Here is a 14437-nt window from a genome sequence, read left to right as displayed (position 1 = left end):
TCAATAAAATAATTTCAGGTACTTTCAAATGTTGAGTTCTCCCTACTTGCTATTCTGTGCCTCATTTTATTAACGCATCCAAACCTTCCATCACCTGCAAATTTCATTGGCAAACTATACTACTAACCTTAGCTTGCCTGGCAGCCCACCACTTACTTTCTCCCTTTCAGGTAGCTCCTCATTCACTGTACAAACACTCTCTTTTCCTGTATCAAGTCCTAACTTTGTGTGTGGTACCTAAGCAAATGCTTTGCCAAACTCCCAAAAGACCCCCAAAGTCTCCTGGCGGGGGGGGGGGAAGCACAGTTCCTTTCCACAAAAACAAAGCAAGCTTACCAAAGACAGGTAAATATGTCAGAAGATTTATCTGAGACTAAATCTATTTTGCCTTTTGTCCTAGGTAGTTGCATGGGAATTTTTATTATCCTCAAAATATATTACAAAGTTGCACAAATAGAGGTTCAGATTAATGGGTTTTCATTGCTTAGCCTATTTTTTTTCCTCATTCTGCTTTCTTTAATATTATTCTTAATAGATAAATGGTTGGGGCTGCAATACATTAATGTTCCCATTTAAGAGTTCAAATGATATCGCTAGACCAGCTGTCTAAGAGGACACAGAAGAGGATGGAAAACGATAATTAGATTTCTCCACATATCTGGTTCTTAGGAGGTAATTACAGTTCTCCAAGTCATCGCATACCAGCCCAGTTATATAATCCTGTTTTGTTTGTTAAACTTGTTTGACTTGAGCTCGCTTAGTCATCCATATCACGCCCAGAGAAACAAGCCTTTGAAACACGTATATACACACACACACACACACTCATAGAGGTGTAATACGTGCTACACCTACCCTCCCCTGATCTCCCATTAATATGATCTTTTTGTCTGTCAGCGGGGGGATGGGTATGAAGTCAGCCACAGGAGTAAGAGAAATGGGGAGAAGGAAACCTGGACAGCTGTACATGGTTCGTTTGTCCAGGGAATTTTCTTCTTCCCCACCACCCCCTTCTCCACTCCCTCTGGTCTAATCCCTAAAACAAGAAACTTCTTATTTTATAGTTCCAAGAACTGTCTGGTCAGTGCCAACATAGATTTCCCCTTTCTCAGTGAATAATACAAGGTATAAGAAAACTTACAGGCTTAAAGGAAAGATCGCGCTACTAGAATACAATCAAGGCATAAAGTCAGGCACCTCTTCCTGGCTACTGTACCTGTTTCTCCATTAGGCAGGCAGAAAATAACAATTCCTTTCTTCCATAATGAAATCTAATAGAGGTTTCTGAAACTTCTAGACCTTTAAACAGAAGACACCATAGAAGCAAATAGTGCTTATTTCTAGTGGGGTAGGGGAAGGTACTCAAGCAAAAGAACGTCGGGAAAATACCTTTGTCACAATTGGACAGCAACCCAATTCTTTCAATGAAAACTCACAAGCCTCCTTTATCCTTACTTGGAAAGAAATACCTACTTTCGTCATTTACATAAATTGCGATGAAGAAAGTTTAAAATGCATGTTCATTAGTACCAGCCAGACAGGTGGTCAAATTCGCCTTTATTATGGTTTGGCTAATGAACCTTAGGTCTGCATATGAAATTCTGCTTCTATTTTTTTTTTTCTGATGAGTTTTACTTACTTACTCAAAATTATACCTACCCTTCCAAATGCTTAGCAACATTACAAAGTACATTAGTGCTCACTAATGGCTAACAACTTGGATTCCAAACAGGTGTTTCCCCAGTTTTCTAGATTTCCTTGCGCTTTGGACACTCATTTGATATGCATCCCCTGATCAGATATACGCAACTGAACTTACTTAATAACTTCCCCTGCAAACAAGCAGGAGAAGAGGAAAATAGGAAAAATGGGCTCAGACACGGACACACCATTTGCTTTCTGATATTTGCAAAACAAATGTTGATTTCTACAGTTCAAGATATCGCACATTAGATCATTCTTCCCTTTGGCTGGGAGTTGGGTCACTATTTTTTAATCAAATCTAACCATGTTATCACTGTAGCTCCAGTACAGTCCATGCAAATTTTGAAATAGATTCTAGACCCACTCTCAGACATACCAGAGTCAGGATTAAAAACATCTAACAAAAAACCTGCTTCCTGTTCCTTCCGCTGCCTTCATTACAGTTATATAACATTACTTCTGCTGTGCTTACAAGTCTGGTAACAGTACCACAAGTTGGCATAGCAAGCAGTTAATAGTCTAACAGCGCTTGTTCTTCGGGAGGAAGAGTTAACTACACAGACAGCACCATTTGTTTCAGCAGTAGCTGGTAAAAGGCGTTAAGTGGAAGGAAAGCACGTTCTTTCCCTACCCTTGTATTTTCAACATACAACTTTAGAATGTGAGAGTTCATGAAAAAAGTTCCCATGGGTGTATATGCACCACTGGTTTAATTTGAATTGGGAGCACACTTTTGAAGTGAGTCTCCTCATCTTCTCCACTTACCACATTTTGGTTCACAGTGCAGAGGTTTCAGAATACATGTCGTTTCATCCAAAAGACATCTAAACTGGAAGATGCATTGCTAACATGCACTCCAAATGCAATGAGCAGCCAGTTCATAAACTAGATGAGCAGACAAAAGTAAAACCTCTGAAATGCATATAATGTGGGAAGTGAGCTACTCATACTGGCTGGGGTGCACTGCTTGCTAATGTAGACATAGTAGGCATCCACTTTCTGGGATTCATTTTCTATCTCCATGAAAATCCTTCATACATGTAAACACTCAGGCCTCTACCTACCCATAGCTGTCCTATTCTGCCAGTGATCAAGGTAACAAATAGTGAAATCTAACTTTAAATCAACAGGGCTTTTCTTATAATGGATGTCAGTATTCACAGCAGCTTCCAACTTACCTTGTGGCACTTCCCCCCTCCCCGAATTTAAACACACACACAGAGTCCACTTTGAATCCGATTAAGACTTGTGTGGAATAATCAAGACGACACCCTCCATTCAATAAATCCACCCTGTTTTCAGTCCCACTATTAAAGTAGGCCACCTATATCAACATTCTTGACGCTTTGCTGCATTTCTTTCTTCGTTAAAGTGGGGATTGAGATTGCCCTGTGCTGTAGCCAGAGAAAAGCAACCACACCACTGCTATTGGTATGCTTGGGGTATGCAGGATGTTTTCCCCTCTCCCTTGGTAAATAACTTATTCTTTAGCATATCTCATATTACATGGTTAGGACAGATATTTGCAATTGCCCAGCAAAGCCCTAACCTCTGGAAAATTGGAAGCAAGCAAAGTAAAGAATAAGAGTATTTGTGTAAAAGATGACAGCAACAGAATCACAGTTTAGAACATCAATATTAAACAAGTTGAAAGCTGTATCTAAACCAGAACAGCTTTGTACATTTTTCAGAAATGCTGAATATTCAGGCAGGAAAAAAAAGTTGATCAAAGCCACTGAGGAAACCAGACATTTGCCCCACCATTGCTTGCTGCTTCCGAAATCACTTAACCTGATAAAGAGCTCTAAAGTCACAGAGCTCAAACTAAGATGAGTATAATTCAGTTAGGACTCACCAGAAAGAAAATCATCACTATTAGAATCAGAAATTGGTTCATGGTATTGTCCATGTTGTTTGAACTGAACTAGCCCTGCCCTACAGGAAGCCTGCCTTTCCAGAATGCTGCCAGGCCCTTCCAACAAAAACAACTCAAGGAGCCCTAGCTAGCTCTCCCAATATACTGTCAATCCGTTGCTATCTTTTGCCAGCCACCACAACCAATGGGTACTTGGAAAGGGAGACTGATGTACAGTTGCTGTATTTCTGACATTTACTCACCAAGAGCCTAATTCCAAATATGTCATTTGTTTGTTTTTGTTTCCAAATGATGTTTTCCTGAAACCCATTCTTTTAAGCTGACATCTGTTCCTTCACTGGATTGCATTACATGAAATGCCCGTGTATTTACCAATTACTTACACATGTACAGCTCATGAAGTTTTCCATGCAGAGGCTTTGGAAAAAAAAAACCAAACCAACAAATGGGAAGTAGTATAGTGATATTTCCAATGCAGATTACTTTTCTCTTTTTTTTTTAAATAAGTTTTCACTTGCAGTATGTTCAGATCATAACTGTGATGGAAGTTTCTCATTGCTCTTCGGTTTGGCCCCTGAACAACTGTATTTCCTGTTGGAGTATGTCTCAAGACAAGAAATCAGCTGTTCTGCTTTTTTCCTTTTTAATATTATTGGTCACGGAAAGATTCCTTTTATTCTAGTGATAACTAGTCAAGTAAGTTTACTCTATTAAAAAAAACAAAACAAAACCATTTTGACCATAATTTCCCCTTCAAAATAATTTATGAAGCAGTACCTCTTGGCCTTTTATTTGTATAAATTATACAACAACTATAGTTTTTTTTAGACAATGAGATGAGTCTGTATTTAGTACTTCAATCATCGTTCTCAGGGTTGGAAAAGTCTCTGATACTGATGGTAGGCTCTTGTAAGAAGGTGAAATACTGAAAGAGGAGAAAAAAAGAAAGTTATTTATCTTTTGCTGAGTTTTATGATTTACCTGGAAGTTTACACATTAGCTTATACTTCTCTTCATCCCCTTCTCCAACAAACTTGGGTTCTGAAGACAAAAATCTGTTGCCCACAATCAGCTCTTGCTTCTCATAACTCCTCAGTCACTATACAGAATGAAAATAGTAACTACACAAAAGAGCCAAAGTTAAAGCAAAATTTTATTCTTTAAGTCTTCAGGACTTACTTGCCTTACCCACTATTATTCTTCTACCACAGACAAATTAGCCACTCAGGTTAATTACCTTCATATTATTACTTCAAGTCCTTTGGGCTGTGGTTGTACAGACATTTTTCTCAGCATCAAGCAAAGCCAACTTTAGCCAGCTCTGGCTCATTCCTCGCCCATTACACATGCCTCATTTGAGCCAGCAATACTATCAGTGGGAGTATGCTACAAAATGGTCTTGGTTAAAAAATAAATTTTGGTTTTGGCAAGGTTATTTTTAACACAAATCAGTTCCCTGATCTGGTTTGCCATGGATTCCCACAAATTTCAACAGTACAACTGAGAGGGTCAGAAACACATAGGTAGGGTTGAAATGGCTTAAGCTGACTTTGCTCCCAAGAGAGAAGTTCCCCTTTGGTAAAGATATGTCAAAAAAAACCCCCAAAAAACCCAAAAACCCAAATGAACAGAGGGTTAAGAAGTTGGGTATATAAATTGGGAAATTTACAGTAAAAAATTGTGGGAAACATAAATATTTTACATTTCCAAGACAACCAAGGCACAATATTTGTGCAGAGTGCTTTTAATAAAAACCGCAACTTGCTACACTGCAGTTTAAAAATGTCATTCCTTAATAAATGCTGAATTTGACTGCATTTACATGTAGATTTTTAGCCTAGCCTGAGTCTGACAAAGATGTCCTTGAGTCTTCTTAATATCCTTCTTCATTTAGGAAGAGATTTTATAGTCTAGTGAAATTCACCAGGCTGAGAAACACTGATAGCAAAGTCAAACAACACTAATCAGTACGAGATATTCAGCACTAACAGCAGCTGCAGAGTTCCTCAGGCTCTCAGAATAACTCAGGTTGGACCAGACCGCGGGAGGTCTGTGATCTAACATCCTGCTCAAAGCAAGGTCAACTGCGAAGTCAGACCAGTGTGTCAGGGCTTTATCCTGTCAGGTTTTGAAAATCTCCAGGGATGGAGACTGCACAGCCTCTCTGGGCAGCCTGCTCCACTGCTTGACTACCCTTCCGGGCGAAAAGATTACGCTCAGCCTGAACCTTATTTCAACTCATGCATGTTGCCTTTTATCCTCCCACCAAGCACTGCCCGGCTCCATTTTCTCAATACTCACAGGTACTGCAAAGCTGCTGTTAGGTCAAAGCCTTCTCTTCTCCAGGCTGAACAAGCCCAATTCACTCCTGTTAAGGCATGTGCTCCAGCCCCCTCACCATCTTGGCGGCTCTCTACTGAATTTGCTCCAGTTTATCAGAGTCTTTACTGCAGCTGCCCCCAAACTGGATGCAGTATTCTAGGTGTGGTCTAAAGTGCTGAGTACCCCTCAAATCTGATTATCCAAACAGCTTTTCACCCATCTAGCTGTCCATTCATCCAGACCATGATGTGCTATCTTGGTATGAGGGTATTGTGGGAGTCCTTGCTGAAGTAAAAAATAAACAATATCAATTGCTCTCTTCTCATCCCCAAATCTAGTTGTTTTATCACAGAAAGCAATCATACTGGGTCACACAACATTTGGTAAACCCATGTTGACTGTCCCCAGTCACCTTTCTCCTTCATATACCCTGAAATGCTTTCCAGGAGGACTCGCTTCCTGACTTTCCCAGGGACCAAAGTGAGGCTGACCAGCCTATAGTTCCCCTGGGTCATCCTTCTGGCCTTCTTGAAGATGGATGCGAGATCCTTTCCTGCAGTCACCAAGAACGTCCCCTGACGTACACAACCTTTCAGAGATTATAGATGGCCTCGTAAGGACATCGGCCAGTTCTCTCAGCACCCTTTAAGTGTCTTGACCCTGACTTGAAGGATACTAAAACTGGTTTTGTCTCTGGCCCGATTTTTAGATTTTGTATGGGGAATAACCACTAAGGGACAAATCAAATGCACCAGATTCATAATATTGACAAGGAATTAATGTGTTCAGTATTCAAAAAATCAATTCATATGAAAATCAAAATTTTAAAACATTATACAAAAGTCATGCACTTATACTAAGTAACATAATTCTGTATATTCAAAACTTCCATCTACTTTGAAAATACTTATTCTCCAAATTAAAATAGCACTAAAGGATAAGTAAGTGACTTTTGATATATAGTTTGAAGAGATTCGTAAGAATGGAAAAAAAAAGTTAAAATTTTCCCCTGCTTTGTTCACTCAATCACCAGATTTACTAAATATTATTAAAAAATAATAATAAAAAGGCAAATTTGACCACTGGACAAAATGAAGAAAATATTAACACAAGTAATTTTCTCAGAAGATAACACTCACATAACTGAATGTCTAGACTACTAACTACTCGGTTAGACTAAACTACTGTGTTTGTAAATTCAAATCTTGTCTTATCAATTCCTAAACAGTGTTAAAAAATACACTGAATTGTTTACTAAGCTCATAATTTTTAAGTAACATTTTTTAGTATAGGTTTAAGTTTTAAATATAAAGTATTTAATATTTTATTTCCCCACCCCCCATCTGAACAAAAAGATTTACCTTTTTAGATTCATCCAGCTCCTTGCTATTTTGCTAAAAGCTTCAGACCCTGGTGCTGTCATTGCTTCAAAATCAACCAGCTGAAAATGCAACAAAATAAAAAAAGATCTTAAGAAATTAGAGAAGCTTCAAGTTCTCTAATTTCAGGAAGTTAATCCTCGAATATTCTTAACATATAAATTCAACTTTAAAAACATATCGTTCCTTTTGTGAAAAAATCCAGTTATTTTTTTTCTCTCTTAACAAGTTGTTTATACTAATGAGTCAGCACCAGAAAATACTGTCTTCAGCCCTTTATTACAATGTCCAAATAAAACGGGGATATTTCTCATGTCTACATACATGCATGTATTCTGCAAAATATTGTATCACGATTGGTAAATTTATGTTGGACTTCCCAGGCATTCTGTATTACCTCTTTCTACAGTGGGTTTTCAGACAAGTTTGATGACATATAGCCAAGAACTCTGTGTAACTTCATATCTACAGCTGAAAATAAGTTTTCAGCAAAACAACGTTCAGTCAAAAACATTGGTTCACTAGTACTGAAACATTTAAGCTGACACGTTTGTGGTTCAGTGAACTTCAGCTGAATTCAAGGAAGGGTTCTGAGGGCACGCTACCTATATTCTTGGTAAGACAGGAGTAAGCTTACTAACTAGTCTGTGCCCAGACTACTTTCTCCCTCATCACCAGTTTGGAAGTCAGCATGCATGCCAGGCACTGAAGCTCTCTGTGGGTTTGGCACACGCCACCACAACCAATACTGGAAACTACACTGGCCGTGGCTACTGACTGACCTGCCAGGCAATAACAGGACTTTTGACTACTGGGCGTCTTTGTCTTCAGAGCAGTCTGATAATGCATGCTGTCATAAGCTTGGGACCAGAAATACCCTTCTAAGGAATCTGGGGGAAAAAAAAAAAAAACAAACCAAAATAAAATCCCAGTTTCATTCAACTAGGGAAAACAATTTCTTCCAGCTGGTGAAAAGTGGTTTTGTTCCAATTCAGGCACTCTGTTTCAGGAAAAACCCTCAAATGTAAAAGTGTCCCCAAAGCTTCCTCGAAGCTTTCTTGCTACTAAGCAATTGCAGTTTGCTCTTAAAAGCTACTAGGGGTTCACTGTACTGAAAGGACAAACTTCATTGTTTTCAGGGCTTTCTAGAACAAAAGGGAAAGTCACTCTTTCTTCAGTTATTCACACAGGATATTTTCTTCAACAGCTTTGATTCTCACTGGAATTTCACCGATTCTTTTGACAATACATTAAAGAGACAGAGGTACTCTCACTCCTTTCATGCTGAAAAGGTAACACAGCTAACAGACCAATAGTGGAAGAAAGGGAAACCCTTTATTGAGCGAAGCGGTATAATATTCAAATAGAGTCACTTAAAAACTAGGACTTATTTTAAATTAAGCAGAATGCAGAGGGAAAGGAGAAATCAAGAGAAGCTGCAAGTACATTTCTACTTACCAAGCCCTAAATGCTCTGGAATACATCGAGAGCAAAGACAGAAAATTTCTGCTGTGTGCCAGAAGAGTCACTAATTCTGCCCAAGTATTCTCAGAACCCTTTTCAAAGAAAGCTGGAAAGAGCAGCTCAGCACACTAGGAATGCTTCAGTTAGGAATATGTAATTACTGTGGGACACAAACTGCTACAATTTGACTAACCAGAATTATTGCACATACTATCTCTAAATCTCACCTGCTGTCAGAACAGCAATGAAATTTTCAAAACTCTCTCAGGCTGCAAGACACCATAGTATGCAGCTAACCCATCTCCAGTAAACAAGTGTGCAACTTCTGTTCATTCTTACAGCTCCTTCCTCACATTTACAAGTATTACTTCTTCCATGAAGGCTGAACCAGTGTATTTTGATACTTGCCTTTCCTTTAGGGATTTTTCCTGATACTTCTTTTCCACTTGCCATTAGTGCTCCCATGATCACTGAATAAGCTATCACACTAAAAAAAAAAAAGAAAAAATCAAAACCAAAACGAAGTACGCTAAGTCCATAACGCTATTTTAGACTACAAAACAAATAGAATATAGTACTGTTTCATACAAGGCTAGCAAAAATTACTGTGCTAGTTACTTTATTTTAGAAGTAAAAACAAGCATGAAACACTTAAAAAGTGAAATCACTGTTACTTTCCAACACCACTGGAATGAAGTTATGATCCTATGGAGTTTAACTACTGAAGAGCACTGTTTCTACAGTAGTCAATCATAATTTCAGACTTACGAGTTCTTAAGACCCCATAGAGCTGAAAACAAAGCAAACTCCTGTTCCCAAGAAACTTAGCAGTAGCCCAGAAAAGCTTATGAACTCTACTGCAACAGAGCTAGAGGCACTGTAAAGCTGTTCAGTTACTTAACCTTTTTTTTTTTTAACTTTTTTTTAAATTGTGAAACTCAGGCAGAATTTCTGTTCATTTTTACATTCTGTAAGATAAAGGCAGAGTCTGATTATAAAATTGAAGTCTCAGGATTTTTTTTAATTTTATTTTTTACTGAACTGTGTTTAATAATAAGCTTAAAGATCTTAAGTGCTTTGTGGAACAGAGATTCGTAATAGTCTTAGATGTAGCCAGGTTAGAATTAAACCAGAATTTCAGTTGAAGAGATCTGACATATGGGACTTTATTCTAGGGTTTCATTTGGTGACCCTAACAGTTGCAATAAATTACTAAAATAATATTTTAGTGTATTTTATTAAAATAAGTTATCTCAAAGTATATTTAATCTTAAATACATGTCTCAGTAAAGCTTCTGAAATATGAAATTACAGTGGTGTAACATAATATGGATTAAGAACCCAAGCATTACAATTTAAAAATGACACATTTCAATCTGTGAGCTTAGGTCTATAAATACAAACTACTCATCATTTTAAATAAACATGCAGCTATGAATAGTTACCATCAGCAACTACAAACTAGCTTTTAAAACAGTACTAAGTCAGTATCCATCGTCATGGCAGCACAAAATGAGAGACTGTGCAAGACACACAGCTCAACCCAGAGCTTTTTTAGCTTTTTTTGTATTAAAAAATATATTAAGATACTGCAACACATGGACATTTTACGGCGTGCATCCAAGATAACAGACATGATAAAGACAATCACTAACCTAGATCCTCTTGAAAGTGGCATTAAATTATAGAAGTAATAAACTAATGACAGGATCAAGTTGCAAACAGCATCTACTTCCTAAGCAAGAGGAAAAAAAAGTGAATTAAAGATAATTTAATAGCCAGGTAATACCATATAAAGGAACACACATTGGAAAGTCCTACAGTACTGTGATTTTTTTTTTAAAGAACCATTTAAAATGTGAAAAATGTCAAGCTGAGAAGTTGAAGTCTGATTAACGGGTGTTTGAGCAAATTATTTTGTTATATCTTTAAAATTTATGTGAAACAGTTCATCTACACTGTGTTAAAGGATGAGAAATGGAAAGCACAAGCTCAAATGTAGTCAGATTCTCACTGCACTACAAATCAAGATAAACACAATTCTAGTGCTTCTCATGAATTTGTTACTTCTCATCTTATATGTGGCCACCATGAGTCAAATCCTAAGCAGTGCTTATAAAGATGATGAAACAGTGAACACAGACCCATGAGAAAAATAAAGAAAATAAGGAGCGGGGCGGGGGGCAGGGGGAGAAGGAACACCCTGTGATATTGAGACCTTGTCTGGACTGTCTCTATTACTGCAGCAAAGCATAGCAAATTTTAAAGTAACAGATAGAATTATAGCAACTTCTTATGGTATTTGTCATAATTGGGTTTAAGCAAGCAGTCGATTGTATTACTTAAGATCTCTGTCAAAAATTATTAGAACAGTGACTGTTAAACAGAAGGTATAAAAACATAATAGAATTTTATCAAGGAATTAATCATTTCCATTAAAACAGCCTTACCCCCAGCTCTGCAGACAGAATTAGAATTTTTCCTTTAGCTGTTAGATCCTTATATAGTGCATCTATTTCTGCATGATACAGCTGTGTTCTCTCTTCTGTTGTCTGAGTTTCTACTGAAAATAATATGTTCCCCACTCTATCAAGTAGATGAAACAAAAAAGGAAGTAAGAAACTTTTTGAACAGAACTTGACGCATAATCTAATATCCAGGGTAAGTTACAAATGTACTACAGTTAAATACCACATCATAACCTTTTTCCTATCATTCTTCCTTAAGCAGGAGATTATGTACATTGCCCCCCTTTTAGTTTAAAAAAAAAAAATCACTGAATTAAAAAAATTTTGTCACATTGTAAGTTTGTCTGAAAGAATACATAAAGACTGCTGTCTAATCACAGATGAAGTATTTGCATTGAAGAATACCTGACAAGCATTAGTGTTTCAACTTAAAGTGTAGGTTAAAAAGAAGAAATATGAAAATTTTAAAATACCTTCATGGGCTTGAGATTTTTTTATAGAATGTAAAGTGTAGTTTTGTTGACTTTTAAACTACCAAAATTGAATTGCTTTTGTATAAAAGCATAGTTACAAAATATGGATCAAAACAGACTGACTGATACAGAACAAAGTTTGTGCAGAACAAAGTTAGACTGGTTTACTGACATAAAAATATTTTCCCCAAAACAGTGAGGCCATATATTTAATGCCATTTCACTGTATACAGGCATATGATTTAGAATGTAAAATTAAAACCCAAGAGAGATGTTAACACTTTAGAAGAGAAGCTTGGCTTCCATGCTACTCATTGGAAGCATACAAGTTTTGGGAAAGATTCCAATGCATAGAATTTTAAGTCCCATAAGCCAAAGTATTTAGTTAGTAGTAGGACAGAGCTTCTGAGCTTCAGATTAATGCTCATTCTTCAGGAAGACAAGGAGCCAGTATCCATAAAGTGAGAAATTTACTATCTCACCCAAAGAGTGACCCAAAGCCTCCCGATTGTATCCTCACACATTCAGGTACTATGTAAATTGGCATTTGCAGATAGAAGGTCTGCAAACATCTCAACAATAAAGATAAAAAAGGCCAAAAATCCAAACAGAAGAGAATCTCTTCCATTCTTAGATCATAGAAATTTCCATTCCATTCAGGACTTTTCAGTCACCGTAACAGACAAGGTCTCACAGATAGTAATGCATTTTGACATGGATAAAGACTGAGATTTTTGAGATTTTTCCCCTTTAGGCATTTTATAGTCCAAGATGAATAACAAGGTGTTTCTTCACTTTTGTGCTATATGTTAGAGAATCATCTCAAATGGGCCTACTCCATCAATGTTATCCATATTCCCTCTTTGTTAGGGAAGACAACAGGAATCAGAAGTCCTCAAATGAACAAATTTTTTAGGTATTTACAAAAATGCCACTAGTGAAAAACAAAACCCACTTTATGCAAGTAGAAATGGCATTTGAGAAGATTAATTGCTAATACTTCATCATTACCTAATGTACCTGAACCCCTGAAAATAGCAAACATACTTATCTCCTGTTATTGTAATTGTGAATCCATCATATTCTTTCCCTTGATCCTTGAGGCTGGGGACTTTAGTGTTCACAGTAAACCCATCTCTTGTTTTACTGTTAAACTGCTTCCAAAAGAAAAAAAAAAGTACTATTAGTGAACAGAGACAGACTGCCTAGCTATTGTTTTGAAACACCTGAAATACATGGAGCAGAAATGAAAATGGACAAACTGAGGGAACAGGAGAGAGTTTGTCAACTACATTATTTCATTTATCCTTTATTTCCTACTGAATGGAAATCATAAATATTGAACAAGGCATATTGGCATTCAACTTTGTAACTATATAGCAAATAAAAAGCAGCACTGTTTATGAAAAGCAACTGTACAAAGCAGCTTGAGTTGTACAGATTTCTCCGTAAGTTGCATGTTGATAGTAACCTTTTGGCGTAACAATGTAAGTGCAAAAGCAGGAATTTGAGAGCCTGTTCTATGTTTACACTAAGCTGCATTAGTCTAAGCGTGGATTCCAGAATACAGCTCACAGCAACAATTTCTTAACTGATCCAGCTTCAATTAACGTTTATCCTCATCAGAAGGAAAAGTCTTTATCACAGTTTAAGAATTTTACAAAGCTACGTTATCTAAGTGTAATACTGTAGCCAAAGAGTTGTATAAACCAGGCAAGACTGTATTTAAGTAAAGCCAAAAGCCCAGCTTTTGACACACAACATTCCCCAGCTACCCGACATCAATATTAGCAGACATTCATTTTATACAGGCACTATTAATGACTACTGTGCAACAGTGTTGAATGAATTACTCAGGCAATTACTTATTTTAAGATAGAACTTGTGATCCAGGATGTTTTGTTTAAAGGGAACCTGCATTTATTTTAAAGAAACAAATCTAAAAGCCTCTAATGAGAAACAGCATTCCACTTCAATACAATTTGGAATGGGATACAGGAGGTTCAAACCAGAGCAAAATGTACAGGTTATGAAAACTAGGAAGAATATTTGCTGCCAGTTGAGACATTTATTTTGAAATACGTCATGTATAGTCCACTATGTTTATATATTTTCATCATCCTCTTGGAGTAACCTGTATTTTTAATTCCAGCAATAGCATTTTTTCTGGCCTACAATTCAACAGTAGCCACATTAGATGTTCTACAGGGCTTTATTTGCACATTTGTGTATCAGTAGGGAACACTTAATTGTCTATCCACCCCAACATCTACTACCTCTTCATCACAAGTTTTTGTTTAGGTTCAGTTAGTATCCACTTGGCTTCATCTTTCAAGGCCAAGAACAAGACAGTAGTATAAAAAGGACTTCCAAAATTATGGTATGTTCTTTGAACACACTTATATTAGTAATATGTATTAAAAAAACCCATAGAAAAATTTAGTGCTTGAGCCACGTAGCTTCTGTAAAGATAACTGTAGTGCACAAGTGAGTGAGCACTACTACTGTGAACAAATCCAAACCCAGACAGTCTATCAGTAGTAACAGCAATATATCTTCAGAGAGCTCTGTTCTATGGCAATCCGTCAGCTTTGCTTAGATATGAAATTGCAATGTGGACGCACCCGATAAGAAAGCAATGAGTTTGCCTCTATTTAGAATGACTGTTTCTTCCCAAATTTTATTCTATTCTAGATAAAACCCTGTCTAATCTTTTAAAAAGAAATACTTTGTAACAGTGTAACAAACCCA

General features: G+C 37.0%; 1 protein-coding gene across 3 annotated transcripts in view; it reads right to left on the bottom strand.

Annotated features, from left to right (window-relative positions):
- Positions 1-4313: 4313 nt before the first annotated feature.
- Positions 4314-14437, bottom strand: part of TTC13 (tetratricopeptide repeat domain 13) — a 43066-nt gene continuing 32942 nt past the window's right edge. For 2 of the 3 annotated variants that reach the window (XM_076334069.1, XM_076334070.1), the window contains 6 exons: positions 12734-12843; positions 11196-11331; positions 10401-10480; positions 9154-9232; positions 7264-7343; positions 4314-4505 (listed from right to left, as the gene is read on the bottom strand). In XM_076334069.1, coding sequence (XP_076190184.1) covers positions 4382-4505; positions 7264-7343; positions 9154-9232; positions 10401-10480; positions 11196-11331; positions 12734-12843 — 609 coding nt within the window. In that variant the 3' untranslated portion in view covers positions 4314-4381. The remainder of the gene's footprint in view (positions 4506-7263; positions 7344-9153; positions 9233-10400; positions 10481-11195; positions 11332-12733; positions 12844-14437) is intronic. The other variant, XM_076334071.1, reaches the window with a different exon arrangement.

This window comes from Aptenodytes patagonicus, chromosome 3 (assembly GCF_965638725.1).
Source record: "Aptenodytes patagonicus chromosome 3, bAptPat1.pri.cur, whole genome shotgun sequence".
Classification (NCBI taxonomy): domain Eukaryota; kingdom Metazoa; phylum Chordata; class Aves; order Sphenisciformes; family Spheniscidae; genus Aptenodytes; species Aptenodytes patagonicus.
This window is presented reverse-complemented; position numbering and strand designations above follow the sequence as displayed.